We start from the raw sequence: 17,036 nt of genomic DNA on the forward strand, positions 1-17,036 counted from the left end.
TCATTTTCTCCTTCGACTTCGGAGCTCCTCTCGCTATCCTGTCCTGTGAAACCGACTGATTCCGCACCCTGGCTTTGGTTGTGAAATTGCATTCATCTGTCCCGTGGTAGGCAGCGTCAATCGCGCCTTGGGGACGCTCGATCCAGAAATATTCGGATTCCAGCCCAACGGTCCATCATATCTTGATTCCTGTTTCCCTTTAATTTCGAGTTCGGCGACGCTTCCTTCCTCTTTGGTACAAAAAACTATGGCTCCTCCGCCGCGCTTGCGCATTTTATCAGGTTGGTATTCCAGCTCTTATCTGCTGCTCAAAATGAGCTTAATCTCTTCCCTACAACAATTCCCTATCACAAGCTTCAAATGAGACTTGGGTCCGGGATCTTCAAAAGACTTCCGCGACATCCGCTGCAACCCGAAATGAGCCCAAAGCTAACTCGAGCTTGTTTAGTCGGTAGTAATGCTATTTCGGCGTTCCTCTCCTGGCGACTTCAGGCTACGACTTCCTGCGATGTGACGCTTGTCTGGAAATCTGGATTCGAATCAGTATCTCAGTACGGAGTATCTTTCAAGTACGCTTCCTCTTGACCCGCCGTCTATTCGCTCAAAGCCGTTTTCTAACCGGGAAAATACACAGATCGAAAACGTTCGGCAATGAACGCTTCAAGCCACGTCATGGTAAGTTCTCTCATTGTGGCTTGTGTATCATTCGCAGTAAGCTTGCTAACATATACGTGCTTCACGCCGTAGTTGTTCGCGCTCCTGAAGAAGCCGCATCTCGAGAGAATGCATATGACTATGTCATTCTGTGCATCAAGGCACTGCCCGACGTCTACGACCTTGCATCCGTCATCGAGTCCGTCGTCACTCCTCAGCATACATGCATCCTCGTGAACACAACGAATACCCTAGGCGTAGAATCTCAATTGGAGCAGCGGTTCCCTACAAACGTGGTCCTCTCCCTTGTTTCCGGCGTGGAGATTTCGCAGACCGGGGCTAGTGAGTTCGAGCATTTGAATTCGTCGGACATCTGGGTCGGTGCAACGAGCAAGAATTCCAGCATCCCGGCATCCATTCAGAATGACATGGCTGCTGCTCTGGCAATGACTTTGAGCTCAGGACAGGTCAACTGCAAGGTGTCGGAAAACATTAGACAAGAACAGTTTGAGCGCATGATAGGGTGAGCATACCGGCGGCTTCAGTTCTCTCAGCTCTGCTCCCCCTTTTTTCGCCTGCTAACTTTCTCTTCTCCTGCAGACCTATCGCCTTTCAGCCGACAAGTGTTATGTTTGAGACTTCGAACCACGCCCAACTCCTCGAGAAAGTCGGGGTTCGACAACTCGTGACCGGTGTCATCGAGGAGCTCATCGAGCTTGCGAAATCACAGGGCTGCTCATTCCCAAGTGACTTCACCCAGAAAACAATCGACAAGATGGTTGCCAACAACTCACCTAGCACGATGTATCAAGATTTCCAATCGCGACGTCCAATGGAGATAGAGACATATCTTGGATCCCCGATCAAATTGGCGACCGAGTCAGGTGTCCAAATTCCGCGAATCGAGACACTCTACGCTGCACTTCATCACATCAACACAAACAATCTTAACAAGCCCTCAACGAATGATACTCCTCCCCCCCTGCTAGCCCAGCCACCACCCAGAATGTCTTCAGCACCTCCCCCAAGAAACGGTCCTATGCGGCCTCCTCCTGGTGGCAGGTCCGGCTCGGGCATGATGATGTTGCCTGGGCGCCGTGGACCTCCTATGCCTATTCCGGGAATGTCGAGGCCACCAAGTGCACAACCCCTCCCTCCTTCGGCCAGGATGCCACGCGAACCTTCTCTTGAGGGACTCGAGGAGTTCAGCCATCTGGTGGTATATGATGAGGTTGCGGAAGGAGGCGTGCCCCGCCAGAATGGCAGTAATGGCATGCCCGACATGCCGCCCGGGCCTCCGCCTGCAGATCTGGCCCTGAGAGAACGGGAATTGGCCCTCCGGCAGCGAGAGTTGCAGCTTCGGGAGCAAGAGATGCATATGCGGCGCGGACCTCGTAGTAGGGCAGCGCCGTCCAGAGCAGCAGCTTTCGATGAAGATGACGAGGACGATTATTTCGATCCCATGGACACCATTCCCATTCCGCATATTGACCCGGACAGCGTTGACATGATGAGCATCACATCGCGCAGGACAAGAAAAGCTCCCAGCGCGAGTCAATTCCGCAAGAATCCAGAAATCAATCTGAACGGCAGGCCCCAATCGTCCTTCAGTCGGTACCTTCCGGGTCGGAAACGCACTAGCGAGCGTATCATGCAGGAAATCCCCGGGCTTCATGATTCCTTGATGGACAACCCCATGATGGCCTACTCATCTAACCGGTACGGATCCGTTGATCGGAATCAAATACAAGCTGGGTCCCGTGCGAACTCCATGACGGCTAGCAGAATGGGTGACTACCCGCCACACCCTTATCCGCAGAGTCGGAGAAACAGCCAGTCCCCTGCTACCCCTTATGGTGGTCCCGGCCCGCGAATGGGACGACCTCCAACCGCTCAAGATCAACCTCTTGGCCCCTCTGGTCCTCACGGCGGCCATCCGTCGCCGCCTGGCCAAGTGCGGGCACCTGTTCCGAAATATCCTCCTGGACATGGTAATGCGGTAGGTCCGCAGCAAGTTGAGCAACATTATGGGGTGAGCAACCCGTATCCCGCCAAGGGCACTCCCAAGCATAGAAGTCTGACTGGAAGTGCGAGCGCCAGCGCGGAGAGTGGTGATAGCGGAGCCAGTGCGAATCTGGATTCCGAGGCTTCCGCCCATAGCAGCCAAATCAGCCTAGGCGCTCAGCAGGCTGCAATGCCGGTTCGTTAATTGGCGAGCCTTGGCCTCTCTTCTGATTCTCCTCAAGCCAGTTGTCAAGCTTTTGCCTTCTTGATTTCTTCGTGCGTCTTTGCCTTCCTGCTTCGTTTCTGCCGATGGGATTGGCGTCTACGCTATTCCGAGATACCTCATATCGAATGCTTGAATTCCACTTAGACTTGAATCAGTACAGACGCTCGCCGACGACAGAACGAGGTCAATCTCTTATAATACTCTGTTGTTGTTCGCTGCTCTACATATACACAAGGGACATAGGGGACATCTTTCCTGTTTCATCATGATTTTCGTCTCGGGGTTTCGGAGTGGTGGGGCGTGTTTCTGCGTTTGTGCTTTGCTTTGCTTTCATCTCCCTTCCCGCAGCGCTCTTTTTAATGACAACGAGTCCAAAGCTCGGCCTTCAAAAATCTGCCTTTTCCTTTTTTTTTTTTTTTTTTTTTTGACTTTCGCTGTTAAACCACTGCCAATAACAATTTTCAGTCCTTCAGCTGTGCATTCCATTTCCCCTCTGCATGACCGTCATTGTTGTACACTACCTGTACCGGCGCATTATTCTTGCAAGCAGCTTCTCATGTCCTCCATATCATCTTACCATCTTTTTTCCCCCTTTTTCCTACCTGCATGCCCTCCTTTGCGAATTTCCTTGCATCTGTTCTGAATTTTATAGGGACTGCAAAAGGTCCAGCAGCCTTTGTCACTCGGAAGTTCATGGTCTGATTTCTGGCGCATCGACAAGAGCAGGGGTTCTGACTTATCCGGTTGATCAATCGACTTAATCTGGCTGAGTTCGCGCCCTCGCGAGGTAGTCACGAGGGAAGGCAATCGTCTTCACTGTACCGGCTTCAATGAATGCTGGAGAACCGTTCGATTGAGCAACGAATTAGTACTGAAGAACACATGATTGATAGAAGGTTATCCTGCCATGTCGCGATGAGTGTTTCGAATAATCCACATGTTTGCATAAACCAAAAGACACTGAATCACAACTATATTCTCACGATAAAATGCCTTATAGAACATGTATTGAAATCCAGACCATTATTACTGGCCTTGCTCTCTTTGACTTCAATTAGACGGGGGTACTGGGTGTTTGTCCATTGATCTCCATGGTGACACGTGACCAGTCATATCCATAAACAAAGCATCGAAGTTCGCGCCGAATCCACTTCACTTCGACGGTCTCTTATCATATCATTGCGATGGAATCTACCAAATAGAACGATAATACTCCATCAGATTCTCATTTCAGCACGATTACTACGTCTACATCAAAAAAGCCAAGAAACCTACGCAACAATGCCACCACCATCTCACCAACACCACCCTTCTCAGTCCTACCCCCGCCATTCCATCCTCCCAGCTTCAACCACCGCATCGGTCTCGTCGTCAATGGGGTCGGGGATGGGAAACTCAGGCATGTCAGCCGCCAAAACCCGGCAGTATGCTCATCTGCATTCCCAGTTGGAGCAGTTGAATGCCAATCTCGCCGACACGCAGAATCTGCTCCGAATGACGGCTGTGCAGGCCGAGGATATGCGCTTTCTGGGCGGGTATGTCGGGGCTTTGTTTATGGGCTCTGCTAAGGTTTTGGGGGAGGAGGGGGTCAAGGGGAATTCGGAGTCGAGTTCGAGTTGGGGTTTAGCTTCAAGTGGTGAAGGGGATAAGGGGGAGGAGGCAAAAGTGAAGATGGAATCTTGAGGGGATTTTCGTCGTTACGGGTTGTATAGGGGTGTCAGGGTAAGTATCCTTATCCTTCTTGGGCTTTTGGATGGCATTGTAGGATGCTATGATGTGGTTATATCTGGGATCCGCTATCTATATCGTTTGTTGGGATATGCTGACCGACGCAGATGGCTTGCGCCTTGTGGGAAGATCTGCGCCACAGCCCTACTCTTCTACGACGAAACCGCCGCCGAGGATGATCGCCGGTTCGTGGATGTTATGGTGCTCGTAACTGGGACAGTCAGAAGAGAGACATCGAGAGAAGCGCCGCCACTCGGGATATCTTACCTTAATGTGCCGACTCCACCAGCTTCCAGGATCAGCGTCGTCTCCGAGAGTGGCTTTCCGGTCCAGCGCATGGCAAACGCGCGCAGGATGTGACCGTGTGCGACGATCAGAACGTCCCCTTTGCCGTCTGACGAGCCATCCAAGCATTTACTGTGGTATTTATCCCTGATCTCGGCGATCAAGGCATCAAGTCGACGAATGACGTCTTCCGGGGATCTGTTTGGTTTCACTTTCATCAGCTGCTGCTCAAGTCCTGCCACGGTAGGGGATTTCAAGCTGCAAGCTTGAATCAGAGCGGCATCATACTCTCCACCTGGACATCCATCCCTCCAGATATCCCACGACCCCTGCCCATTCTTCTCCCGCAACTCTCTGATCTGCTTACTCGTCAATCCTTCATAATCGCCATAGTCCCATTCCCGGATGGCCTCGGTGATTTCCACCTTGGCTTCCGTGCGGATGGGTTCCTCCTCTTCTGATTTTCTGTGTTCGGTCCAGGGGAGTCTCTCTTTGCAGCCGATTTCGAGGAGCTCGAGGGTACGTTGAGCGCGGGTGCGGGGAGACACGTAGCTGGTCGGTCAAGGTCAGCGTCAGGATCAGCTTAGCTTAGCTCGTCGGCGTTGTCATCTACCCCCGATTGTCTCGAGGCTCATTTTAGAAATTATAAAAGACATACACATGTACCAGCTTCTTGGGAGCGATCAGTCGGTCGTTGCCGACCAGGGCTTTGCCCGTTGCCTTGATCCGCTTCTCGCCGTTCGCTGTAAGCGGCAGATCGGTGATGCCGGTGTGCCGCCCGTTAAGGGACCATTCAGTCTCGCCGTGACGGACGATGAAGCAACGGGGTGTCATTTTTCCTCCTTGTAGTGACCGGTGTCAGTATATGATGCTTAATCGTGTGAACCCTGGTAGCAACAGAAAGTAAGTGGGAAACTCCGGTCCTGCGCTGCGGATGAGGGGCGCATTATTTAGTCCGGTGGGTAACTGCGTCATTCGAGCTCTGGTAATCAATAATCATACGGACTTGTCTGTTCCGCTACCTCTCTGATCACCGGGGTAAAAGCGATATTTAGGCAAAAGACAGGACCAGCATGATTTAGCGAGAGCCTTCTAAACGTTTATATAATGATTACTGATGATTACGATAATACGTACATAAGCTGAGTCTCCATAGGTGCGACTCTATCCCAAATTCCCAATTCCCTTGGACCTAGTTAGCAGGAACCCCATCGGTAACGGTTCCATACTCGGTGATGGTCCAGTTGCCGAAGCACGAGTACTCATATTTCGCCTTTTGCAGGCTCTGTTTCTGGACGGCCATGAAAGTGGAGAGCTCGCACCAGCCGTCATCGCGGTACTCGCATTCGTCGAAGCTGGCGTGGAGGGGCAGCGTGCGCTGGTTCTGCAGGAAGTGCACGTAGAACGTTTCGGGTGTTCCGGCGACGTAGGCGTTCTCCTGCGAGCCTGCGGGACGCCGAGCGCGGACCTTGTGCGGCGCCTGGATGATTTCGATGTTTGTGCGGCCGGCGAAGGGGACGATCTTGCTGGTGGAGAATTGCTGGTTGTGGGGCGGTCCTGTGGCGGGCAGGAACTGGGCGAACTGCTTGAAGCCGAAGGCTGTGAGGGCGGCGACGAGGCCGGCGTCGTGGGAGAAGTCGAGGTAGAGGTTCTGGTCTGTGGGGAAGGTGGCCGGGTTGGTGTCGAGGGTCATGTTTGCGCTTGTGCCTGTGGTCTGCAGGAAATGGCCTTCGACCCGGGCGAGGAATTCCTCGACCCAGGCGATGCCCATGGCGCGGCCGACGGGGCTTTGGAAGCCCGTTAGCGCGGCGAACATGAGGTCGATGGTGTAGCCGTAGTGTTCGAATTCCTTGTAGGTGAAGAGCTGGCAGAACTGGCTGTATCCGAGGCTGATGGTCTCGTAGGTGCAGAGGGACTGGGCCGTGTAGGAGTCGGTGGAAGTCCAGTTGTAGGAGCCCGACAGCTTTGCGAGCGCGGCGGTGCGCTTCTTCAGGTTAGATGTCCTTCCAAGTTGACATGGCGGAGAACGTGGAAGGGTTGGCCATGTATGTTAGAGCGCGGGTGCAAGGAGTACCGGTCAGGGAGTTGTTGAAGCTGTAGTCTTCAATTATAGGAAACAGATTGGCCTTTTCAGTCCACTCCAGACCGAAGAAGCCCGCGAGGAAGTTCTCCGCGGACTTGAGCATACGGTCCTGGGTCGTGGTGCGGACGACCAGCCTGTGGGTCGAACTCTCGTTGTACAGCTGTCCATAGTTGTACCAATTGAGAACACCGCTCTGGAAAAGTTCCTCACGACCCTTGGGGGCGAGTATCTCGGCTCCCAGACCGAATCTCCAGTCGTTGAGGAAAGACAGAGCGCCGGTGAATTTGTTCCCGGATGCAGTAGAATTGGTGATCTTCTGGGCCCATGCGGCCATGTTCTCGGAGGATGAAGGGTAACGAGCGCCATGCCGGTGTATCATATGCATTTGCGTAATCTTTGAGCCCTTGGGGAGCGCATACTCGTTCACTCCGAAGCCTTCGGCAGGTGAGAAGTAGGGGCTAGCATCATGGTGAGCCTTACAATTTATGGAATACTGCATGACAAAGCCACGCACCTCAAGTCACCCATCTGTTGGAAGATGTTGCGGCCAGCGGCTCCATCGATGGGCTCGCCTGTTTGAAGTGGCCCATTGGCAGTGAATGACTTATGTGCGAAGGTGACTGGGTTCGTTTCAGCCAGGAATTGTGCAGCGCCAGTGGCAGTAGTGCCTGTTGTTGCTTAGTCCTTGTTGCTTCGGTGTACTTTGGCTAGATGCCGTTGCATACCTTGGTAGCTCTGAGGCGTGGTTTGAAACCAGTTCGGCTCGGCGGTTGCACTGCTGGATGCAGCTGTTGGGGCAGTGGTAGCTTGGACAGCACGGGCCTCGACAGCAGCTGCATCTGCCCAGGAGGCTACTGCCAGCCAAGAAATAATGGACAGGGAGGCGCGCATTCTTCAGAAGCTCGGTGAAGGATTCTGGTGCCTTTCTGCGCATGATGAGCACCCATCTGGCGAGTGTCAGGCAATACTTATAGCCCTGCCGCTGCCATTCATCGGCCCCTTTGGTGAATATCGCCATCGCTTAGAAACATGGATACGCTTCATCCTCGCTTAGAGGTGTAGTGTTGGGGACACAAGCAAATGTGCTTGCAGTACTGGGTCTCTGTTCAGTAGTACGTATTCAACTCTGCACTATCGGGACTCGGCTGAGGGCTTCCGGGTCCATGCTGCGGTAGAGGCACGAGACGGCTGTCCTAGTGTGGATGGCATCTCATCAAGCAGCCTGCCTGTCAATTGGAGGCACGGATGCACGTGGGAACAAAAATAATGGCTTTCCGCATCGTACTCATGACCGGCCGGATTAGCGAAGGTGCCAGGCATATCTGATCTCATCTAATCACTCATCTTAAGCGAGATCCGCCTATCGATCGTGTGCCTGGCTTGACAGCTGGTGATGCGGTCTTCCCTTAGTGCACGGCTTCGTAGTCATCCGGGATTCCTGAACATGCAGGGAAATTATGATGATCGGGTTTCACGGTCATTGCCATAGCCATACTCCGTACAATTTACGGTTTGAGGCTTCCATTAATGTTGTTTAGGGCATACTCCGTCTCTGCAAGAAGTATCTGCAATACGGCGACAAGCCCGCTGCATATATTGTTGTGGACAGCCCATTACGAGATGATGAGGAAGCATCGAGTGCGTCGGTTAAACAACAAGAGTCACGCTAATATGATGAAGCCAGCCACGTGGGGGAGATAAGTGGTGTGGTTGATAGCTTCTGCCGCTACGTACTGAGGGAACTAAATTAGACCTAAGACATTCAAAGACATTTGATGATTCGAATTGGCGACTCCAGTCTACTTAAAACATCGCCAATTCGAAATCCTAGAGTTTGACTTATTTGCAACATGTTGTTAAATATGCTGATTTGGGACATCAGAAATCCTCGATGGTCTAACGGTCATGATTTCCGCTTGTCACTCAACTGAGAACGAGCGCGGGAGACCAGGGTTCGACTCCCTGTCGGGGAGATTTCTTTTTTCACCTCAATGTTTCTTTTTGCCTCCAACTGACCTGTTGTTTCACGAGGATACTCCGACAACCGGATAGATGCAGTGAAGAGGAAATGGAGATTCAATAGTTTTAAGCCTCTACAGCCCTCGACCAAGCGCACTGAACGCCCAGTAGACTGGCGGTGCAAATGGTTGTCAAGTCGAAGAGCGAGAATAGCGTCACATGACTAACCAGCTCAATGTGAGCGACATCTAATCTGATCAGGGAGTGGTGCGCAGTATTTGAGAGCAAAAGTTGCAAATTCTTTTTCTTGCATTAACAATCACAAAGGTGTTCTTTGAACTTATTAGAATCCTGACAGGCGTTGGTATAAGCTTGCTCTCAACCGTCCGTGAGTGAGAAATCTCTAGCCATATCAAGTCGCTCATTGATTCGCCATCATATTAGCAACCAGACCAAGAAATTGGGAGACAAGGCCTGTTGGCTGCCCAACAGTTAACAACATGCCGAGGAACGTGAAGAAAAATCCCAGGGATGTCACTAAGCTCTCAGGGAGACCTCTGGCCGAAACGATAGAGCCATCACCTATTCTGAAAACCCTGCAGGAGGGATGGGTTACCTCGACAGATCTGATAGAGGGAGATCTCTCCTTCACTCCGGAGGTTATTAAAAATATGACGGTTTTCCTGTTGGCGAATCCCAATCTAAATTCAAGCCACTTGTTCCGTGCGGATATTCTCCATAATAGCCTGGGCGTTCTCAGCACCCCGCATGTGAAGGAGAAAAGTCACCCGGATCATGGGAGCGGCGACACAGACAAGGAAATCAAAGAAGAAGATCATGTCGAGCCTCTTGCCGCGAGCAGTGTACCCGGATTCGAACTGAAGAGGACCATCGTGAGAAGGCTGATTCCTAGAAACAAGAAATTGGATCGGCCCCTCGAACAGACCTGTCATTTCTATGAGGCGGATGAACTCCTCCCAACGTCTACTAGTACAGATGATCCTCAGCGCGAGCAATGCGTATCGAAGGCTGAGTCGCCTCGCCAACGCTTCTTGGTCATCTACGTGCCGCACGTCTCGTCCAAGGAGGAGATGCCGTGGTACCACCCCCTGCTACGATCATTGGCCTTCCTGTATGATTTCACACCCAGCGCTTCTTTAGATCCATCCAAAGAGAAGCAAGGGACAGGGGTAATGTCGGTGCACTTCCTGCCATACGAGGAAGAACCAATCCAGAACCGTCTAGAGCGTACCCTGCTCGCGCTGCTGAGTACTCAGATCCGGCTTGCTCGTCAGACGCGCCTGGACGAAAAGCCAGAAGGAGGGAACTACAACCCGCACAAAGATAACGTGATACCAAGGCACCTCGTGCAAGACACCTACGCGCGACTTAAATTGAAGTACGCGGCGGACCTATGTAAGAATTGGGTCGAGGATACTGAGCCGAACAAGCATGTTTTCGAAGACCTCTCGATCACGGCCTTTCTTATTGAGCTGTGGAGGAGCATGTACGGAGTTGTACCCACCGATGAGAGAAGCCCGGAGCAGAAGGAGCAAGAAAAGTACGATTCAAAATTCCCCGGGTTCGTGGATGTCGCTTGTGGAAACGGGCTGCTTGTCTATGTGCTTCTCTCAGAAGGGTACCAGGGCTGGGGATTTGATGCTCGTCGTCGGAAGACCTGGAGTATATTCCCGTCGTCGATCCAGGAGAGGCTCAAGGAGGAAATATATATACCCAAGCCTTTTGCAGACGTGTGCACAGGCTCGGAGATGGACATTGGTGTGAAAACGCACACAGGCATGTTTGCAGAGAGCACATTTATCATCTCGAATCATGCCGACGAACTCACAGTCTGGACGCCGCTTATGGCTGCCCTCTCGAACCCGGCATCCCCCTTACCGTTCATCTCTATACCGTGCTGCTCCCACTCGCTCTCCGGAGCCAGATATCGCTACCCGCCGCCCAAGCCCAACAAAAAGGGTTCTGTTGACCGATCGGAAGATCAAGAGGTGGAACAGAACCCGCAACCGGCAGCCGGTGACTTGAAAGCGCTCCGGGCTGCTAAACAGCAGGAGCGCACTGATGCCGGGATGGTCAATTCCATGTACGGCTCTCTTACCGCCAAGGCAATGAGTATTGCCGAAGAGATCGGATACGAAGTGGAAAAGACGCTGTTACGCATCCCCAGCACAAGGAATATGGGCGTGATTGGCGGCCGGAGACGAATAACGCAGGAGTGGAGTACGAGGGTCCGTTCCGCACAGGCCTCGCAGACAGTCAATTATGGTGCTCACGATGCTGTTGGTACTGTTGCTGAGCAATTTCTAGAAAGAGTCATGGCGGTTGTCCAGCGTGAGTGTGCTCGAGAAGGAGGAGTCGAGGCTGCAGCGAAGATATGGATTGAACGTGCCAAGGGACTCCACAAGGGACAAGGAAAGGGCAATCAGGCTGCTCATTGATATGAGATGATGAGAGTGCGATGAAATCCAAGATACCCTGCAAAAGAGCCATTCATTGATTCTCGTGTTTAAGCTCCGAGTCATACTGTAACTTCGTTGAAGCTTTAGCCATGGCGTGGGCAAATCCAGCAAAGAGGCATAAGGGCCATTTCCCAACCCGCTCACCGGAGTTATTTCCTGTCCAAGGTCAGTATATAAGCGTGGAATTGATCGACATCCCCTCATAATTCTCCTTCCGAGCAGCCCATGCACGCCCCGCGGGGAATAGGATAGATATGAGGAAGCGGGGGATATCCCCGAAGTTTCTCCATCTTTGATGACGATCACTGCTCATATGTTGTCATATCCAGCTTCTGCCAGGGATACTAACCACTTCATGCACACTTTAACGCATGTTTATTGTCCCGCTTCTCCAGTTCGAGGAAATTCTACGGCGCAAATAGGCTGTAGACACGGAGAAACACCGTTCTGGTTAATTGCTTTCCCTGTTCATGCGGGGGAGCCGGAGATGCATATCCAGGGATATAAAATCCAGAGACAAGGGCGATGATGGAAGAATAATTGCAATTGCCAATTACTTCCAGGTGTGCCCGACAATAATTGTTTTCCTGTACATACTTTCGTCGCTGTGCAATGGGGCTCGCGTCGCTGCTGCTCTCCGCGGCGCTCTTCGGCCTCAAGGTCTCTGCATTGAACAATGGCTTAGCTCAGGCACCGCAGATGGGATGGGTAAGCCATCAGATGCTTTTTCCGGCTTGTACTAGGCATGCAGAGATAGATGACTTACACTTTCGTTCCTATACAGAACACCTGGAATTCGTTCGCCTGTGAACTCAATGAGACAGTCATTCTCAATGCCGCCGAGAGGATCGTTTCTCTTGGCTTCAGAGACTTAGGATACGACTATGTGGTCATGGACGACTGCTGGTCGGCCGGTCGGAACTCGTCTGGCTACCTCATCGCCGACTCCGACAAGTTCCCCAATGGAATTGCACACCTCGCAGACAAAATCCATGAGTTGGGGCTGAAAATCGGGATCTACTCCAGCGCTGGAAGATGGACCTGTGCTCGGTACGAGGGATCGCTCGGGTACGAGGAGAAGGATGCGGCCCTCTGGGCGAGCTGGGGTGTATGCTTCTCTCCCTTCCCCTGACATTGTCCAAGACTGATAGCAGCAACCCTCCCCCCAGATCGACTACCTCAAATACGACAACTGCTACAACGAAGGCGAAGAAGGAACCCCCAAACTATCCTTTGACCGCTACAACGCCATGGGAAAGGCCCTCAATGCAACCGGCCGCCCAATTCTTTATTCCCTGTGCAACTGGGGCGTCGACGGGCCCTGGAACTTCGCCCCAACCATCGCCAACTCCTGGCGCACGACAGGCGATCTGGCCAACGTCTGGGACCGCGACGACGTCAACTGCCCCTGTTCCGAACTGGAGGGCCTGGACTGCAAGCTGCCTGGGTACAAATGCTCCATCATGAACGTCGTCAACAAGGCCGTCTACTACCCGTCCAAGGCGATCCCAGGTGCTTGGAACGACCTCGACATGCTCCGTAAGTCATGACCCCATGCACAACATCCACCAACCCAAGAACGGACGGGATCAAGCTGATGTTCTGCTACCTGTTGCAGAGGTCGGGAACGGCGGCCTCACCGACGACGAAGCAATCGCCCACATGAGCCTCTGGGCAGCCCTCAAATCCCCCCTCCTCATGACAAACGTCATGACCAAAATCGACCCCCAGACCCTCTCCATCCTCCAGAACCCGGCCGTCCTCGCCGTCTCGCAGGACCCCACTGCCTCCTCCGCCGTCCGCCAATGGCGCTACTTTGTCGACGACGTCGACGAGAACGGCAAGGGCGAGATCCAGATGTACTCTGGTCCGCTCAGCGGCGGCGACCAGCTGGTGCTGCTGCTGAACGCGGGGTCCAAGGCTCGCGAGATGAACGCCACGCTTGCCGACATCTTCTGGGAGAATGGGCCGAAGGGAACAGCGAGCCAGGTCAAGCAGAGCTGGGATGTTTATGATCTGTGGGCGAACCGGATGAGCAATGAGACTGCGGCGGCCATCATCAATGGGACGTATGCCTCGCAATCCGATGGGCCTTCGCCGTATAACTTGACTGCTATGGGTGGGGCGCGAGAGGTCTATTCGCAGTCTCTGCCTTCGACTTCGAAGGTGTTGATGGGGTCCAAGGTTGGGACGGTGCAGCCTAGCGGCACGGTCAAGGCTCAAGTTCGGCCCCATGGCGTGGCTATGTTGCGGTTGCGTGCCACTGACCAGAAGGATGAATTGTAATTTGGGCATACCGTGTGATTGCAGTGGAAGAGACCGAGGAAATTATAAAATACATTCAGTTCTTCGATGGCCTTTCATCTATCTAGTCTATTAACATAATGATGAATCATGAACATGTGAGTGGAATCTCTAAGCATCGCAGATACAACCTTCAAGTGAGCCGGGAGGTGAACTATACACAAGCGCTTGGAGTAAGACGGCGATTCCGAATTTGCGGAAGAGCAGTGAACCAGCGCCTCATAACTGAGAAAACAGAGACGGAAATACTCGTCGAATAGCAAAAAAAAAACAACGAGACGGATAACGCCCGAAAGAAAGTAGGTAGCGTCAACCGGTCCTAGTGTACCACCGGCGAATCTAAGCGGAACTGCCACTGGCCTCAGTCTCGCGCGTGGGATAATGCTCGGAGCCCTTTGACGCTCCGCTATTCGCATTTGGATAATGCTCGGAGCCCTTTGGCGCTCCGCTATGCGCATTTGCCGAGTTTCGCAGAGCATATGCTTTCTGGGCCGTCGCGTCGGCACTTACAGACCTAGCTGCGGCTGCAGCCGCACTGTCCCGAATACGTTTGATTCTTTCTGTCCGAGGTTCGCCGGGAAGACTGCCCCAGACCGGTTCGATAGAGTCCGCCCGCCAATTTGACCGATGGACGCCATTTCTGGCCGTGAGAGGTGTGATGGGTCCGCCGCCTACACCGGCTTCTCCCCACATACGAACACGCTGGAGCTTCCGCAGCTTCGCTAGGCCGTAAACACAAACGATTGCGGTGATCACAAAGCAAGTCACGGAGACAGCACCGAATCCGAGATCGGATTCTTCGATGAAGTTTTTCAAGTTCATGCCGTAGAGAGCGGAGAAGAGAGTGCCTGTCGCGAGGCCGAGGGTTCCAATACTGAATTTGAGGTCGAGTAACATGAGAGAATTACGGTTTGCGTCAAGGATGGCTTTCACACTGCGACAATCAGCATCTGCGTACGAGACCAGCAATAGGGTAGAAAAGAAGACCTACACTTCCTCGGTATTGCGAATGCTTGTCACCAGGTTGCCGCTGGCCTGGACAATTTCATCGCAGACTTTGTGATAAGATTCCAAGAGCATCTCCACTTCTTGATGATCATCTTCCTCTCGCTCGACGCCATTTGCACGCTCGGTCAGATACATTGCAGCCAGGTCATCGTCCGCTTCAAGGAGGTCGTCAATGGCATCTCGCACCAAACGAGCTTTCTGCTCAAAGGTACCCAGTTTCTTAGAGTAGATCAGGAGATGTCGCAACTTATCCCGGTCGATATCTTCTTCCAAAGCGCGAAGGACGCGAACGACCGGCTCCCTCACACCATTGAATTCTTCCTCCAGACCGGCCGTAACGCTAATCAGCACCGCTTCCAAGGCGCGAAATTCGTATGGTAGCGCACCGGCGCCCTGTGTCTGTTTCTGCCGTAGCTTCCCCTCCAAGTCATATACAAATAACGATTGCATATACGAATCGGTCGATCCATAGGCATCAAACACAAGGACCCGATCATGCTTGATCAGAACGCGAAGATGCAGCAGGTTGATGAGGATAGCGCTCGGTCGGACAAGGATGTGCGGCAAAGTCGAGGAGTCTATCTTGCGAAGATCTCTAGGAAGAAGCCCATACTTCAATCGATAATTAATTTCATATTCGGCACGCAGAGCCAAGCAGATAAGAAACGCACCTTTGCGATCAACTCGCTTTTCTTAAACTCGCCATTCACAAGAGTGACATTTCCGTTCTTGTCAAACTCGGTGCACCGTAGCCGTGGCTCGTTCGTTGCTTTCACTGCTAGCCCTCGGCCAATATTGAAGCCTCCCTCTGTTCCATCGTCAATCAGCGCGGGCCCGCCGCTGCGGTTGAGCTTGCAATCCGCTGCCGCCTTGCTACGCCTCAGATCAAAAAGTCTGCGTAGGAGTGGACGGCTCTTGGTGGAAACGGATCGCGAGTATGGTGCGTTCGAGAAGGGAAGAATTGAAGACGGGCGTCCGGCTTGGCCGGTACAGAGCCAGATTCGAGGCCGCGAACTTCTCGCTGCGAGGCTAGGGATTTCGACTAGACTGGTCTGCACGGTCGATCGACGTGGTGCTGAATCAGTGCAAACCCAGGTCGATGAAGATCTCGAGGCTGCATTGCAGGGAAGGGTCCGATGTATGTATGGCTTACTTCGGGGAGGACGTGCGCATGTTGATGAGTTGACGCTGAGAAAATCGGACTGAGAGCGCAAAAATCGGAGGAGCGTCGCTGAAGGGGCTGAGGGTTTCAGATGCGACGATGACAGCATATCTGGCTGCCTTAACGAGCAATCAACCAGATTGATTGACAGTCGCCTTCCTTTGTCGTTTCCTTCTGAAAATCGATGAGTTCATCAGATACTATCCATTTATTTTCGTGCTCGAGGTGTTTCCCGCAAAGAAGACGTCGGGTCAATGATGTTCCGTATACTTTTCACCGTCATCGCCGATTATCTCCATCGATCAATCCAACATGATTGGTAGAAATTGCCTCCTAGAAAGTGGTCTACAAGTGATCGATATGGGTTGCAAGACTCAAGATTAAGTTACTGAACGTAGCCTATCTATCCGTTGTGCCAAGATGTAAAAACCTCCTAAAGCGGTTGAAGGGGAATTTATATGTAGTTTGCATAGTTATTCTTTCCGCGAGTCCCAAGAATCAAATCTTGTTCTCGTACCTTTTTGATAACACCTTCAAGGGAAGCTTGAGCGGCGCTCTCACTCGCGAACAAGGCACTGTCACTAGTTGAAGGCGAGAAAAAAAAAATGCCGCAGACATGCAAGGTATCAACAACAACAAGAAAGATGAACCCCATCCTGTGACCGCCAATTCATGCATTGAATAGAACTGGAAGACTCAGCAACAAACAGAGAAACTACAAGCATGCGAACAGGATCACCAGTCGTCATCGTCGTCCTTCTCATCATCTGTACAAATCATTAGCCTGTTTCGCTTGACGGACAGTTGTTGTGGGAGAAACTTACCGCTACCGCTGACTTTCTGCTTCCTCTTCGCTAGGGCGTCTTGCAAAGCGCCGGCCAAACCTCCTTGAGCGGCACCTCCGCTACTTGGAGTTGGCGCGGGCGAATCAGTAGCAGATCCCGGAACAAGGGCGGCGCTTCGGTCTTTCTTCTCGGAATCTTTGACCTTCCGTAAGCCGCCACCTCCTTTTCCTCCCGAAGCTCGGATAGCAGCCAGAAGGTCATCCCTGCCACCAGTTGGCTTAGGCAAAGGTGGAGCCGCGCCACTCGTAGGGGGAGGCGGAGGAGGTACACCGGCGCCAGGAGGAGGTGGGGGTGGAGG

General features: G+C 52.6%; 7 protein-coding genes across 7 annotated transcripts; 4 read left to right on the top strand and 3 right to left on the bottom strand.

The window, feature by feature from the left end:
- Window positions 1-417: 417 nt before the first annotated feature.
- Window positions 418-2,863, top strand: CDV56_100687 (uncharacterized protein; the record flags this gene model as incomplete). Its single annotated transcript, XM_026754306.1, has 4 exons — window positions 418-569; window positions 635-675; window positions 748-1,177; window positions 1,255-2,863. 4 exons carry the CDS (start codon window positions 418-420, stop codon window positions 2,861-2,863), a joined length of 2,232 nt encoding a protein of 743 aa, XP_026609920.1.
- A 1,302-nt stretch (window positions 2,864-4,165) lies between these two features.
- On the top strand, window positions 4,166-4,567 carry CDV56_101270 (DASH complex subunit HSK3 family protein; the record flags this gene model as incomplete). The annotated part of the gene is made up of 1 exon (XM_026754889.1): window positions 4,166-4,567. One exon carries the CDS (start codon window positions 4,166-4,168, stop codon window positions 4,565-4,567), a length of 402 nt encoding a protein of 133 aa, XP_026609921.1.
- A 189-nt stretch (window positions 4,568-4,756) lies between these two features.
- On the bottom strand, window positions 4,757-5,731 carry CDV56_101357 (histidine phosphatase family protein; the record flags this gene model as incomplete). The annotated part of the gene is made up of 3 exons (XM_026754976.1): window positions 4,757-4,823; window positions 4,880-5,449; window positions 5,556-5,731. 3 exons carry the CDS (start codon window positions 5,729-5,731, stop codon window positions 4,757-4,759), a joined length of 813 nt encoding a protein of 270 aa, XP_026609922.1.
- A 358-nt stretch (window positions 5,732-6,089) lies between these two features.
- On the bottom strand, window positions 6,090-7,871 carry CDV56_101557 (histidine phosphatase family protein; the record flags this gene model as incomplete). Its single annotated transcript, XM_026755176.1, has 4 exons — window positions 6,090-6,900; window positions 7,016-7,438; window positions 7,495-7,648; window positions 7,706-7,871. 4 exons carry the CDS (start codon window positions 7,869-7,871, stop codon window positions 6,090-6,092), a joined length of 1,554 nt encoding a protein of 517 aa, XP_026609923.1.
- A 1,568-nt stretch (window positions 7,872-9,439) lies between these two features.
- Window positions 9,440-11,398, top strand: trm44 (tRNA (uracil) methyltransferase; the record flags this gene model as incomplete). Its single annotated transcript, XM_026755624.1, has 1 exon — window positions 9,440-11,398. One exon carries the CDS (start codon window positions 9,440-9,442, stop codon window positions 11,396-11,398), a length of 1,959 nt encoding a protein of 652 aa, XP_026609924.1.
- Window positions 11,399-12,031: 633 nt separating this feature from the next.
- On the top strand, window positions 12,032-13,705 carry CDV56_102370 (glycoside hydrolase family 27 protein; the record flags this gene model as incomplete). Its single annotated transcript, XM_026755989.1, has 4 exons — window positions 12,032-12,127; window positions 12,204-12,527; window positions 12,589-12,958; window positions 13,038-13,705. The coding sequence occupies 4 exons, from the start codon at window positions 12,032-12,034 to the stop codon at window positions 13,703-13,705; spliced, it is 1,458 nt and encodes a 485-aa protein (XP_026609925.1).
- A 357-nt stretch (window positions 13,706-14,062) lies between these two features.
- MRS2 (CorA family magnesium transporter) lies at window positions 14,063-16,002 on the bottom strand (the record flags this gene model as incomplete). Its single annotated transcript, XM_026756247.1, has 3 exons — window positions 14,063-14,657; window positions 14,715-15,343; window positions 15,403-16,002. The coding sequence occupies 3 exons, from the start codon at window positions 16,000-16,002 to the stop codon at window positions 14,063-14,065; spliced, it is 1,824 nt and encodes a 607-aa protein (XP_026609926.1).
- Window positions 16,003-17,036: the final 1,034 nt, after the last annotated feature.

The sequence above is a fragment of the Aspergillus thermomutatus genome (genome assembly GCF_002237265.1).
Source record: "Aspergillus thermomutatus strain HMR AF 39 chromosome Unknown NODE_388, whole genome shotgun sequence".
Lineage (NCBI taxonomy): Eukaryota > Fungi > Ascomycota > Eurotiomycetes > Eurotiales > Aspergillaceae > Aspergillus > Aspergillus thermomutatus.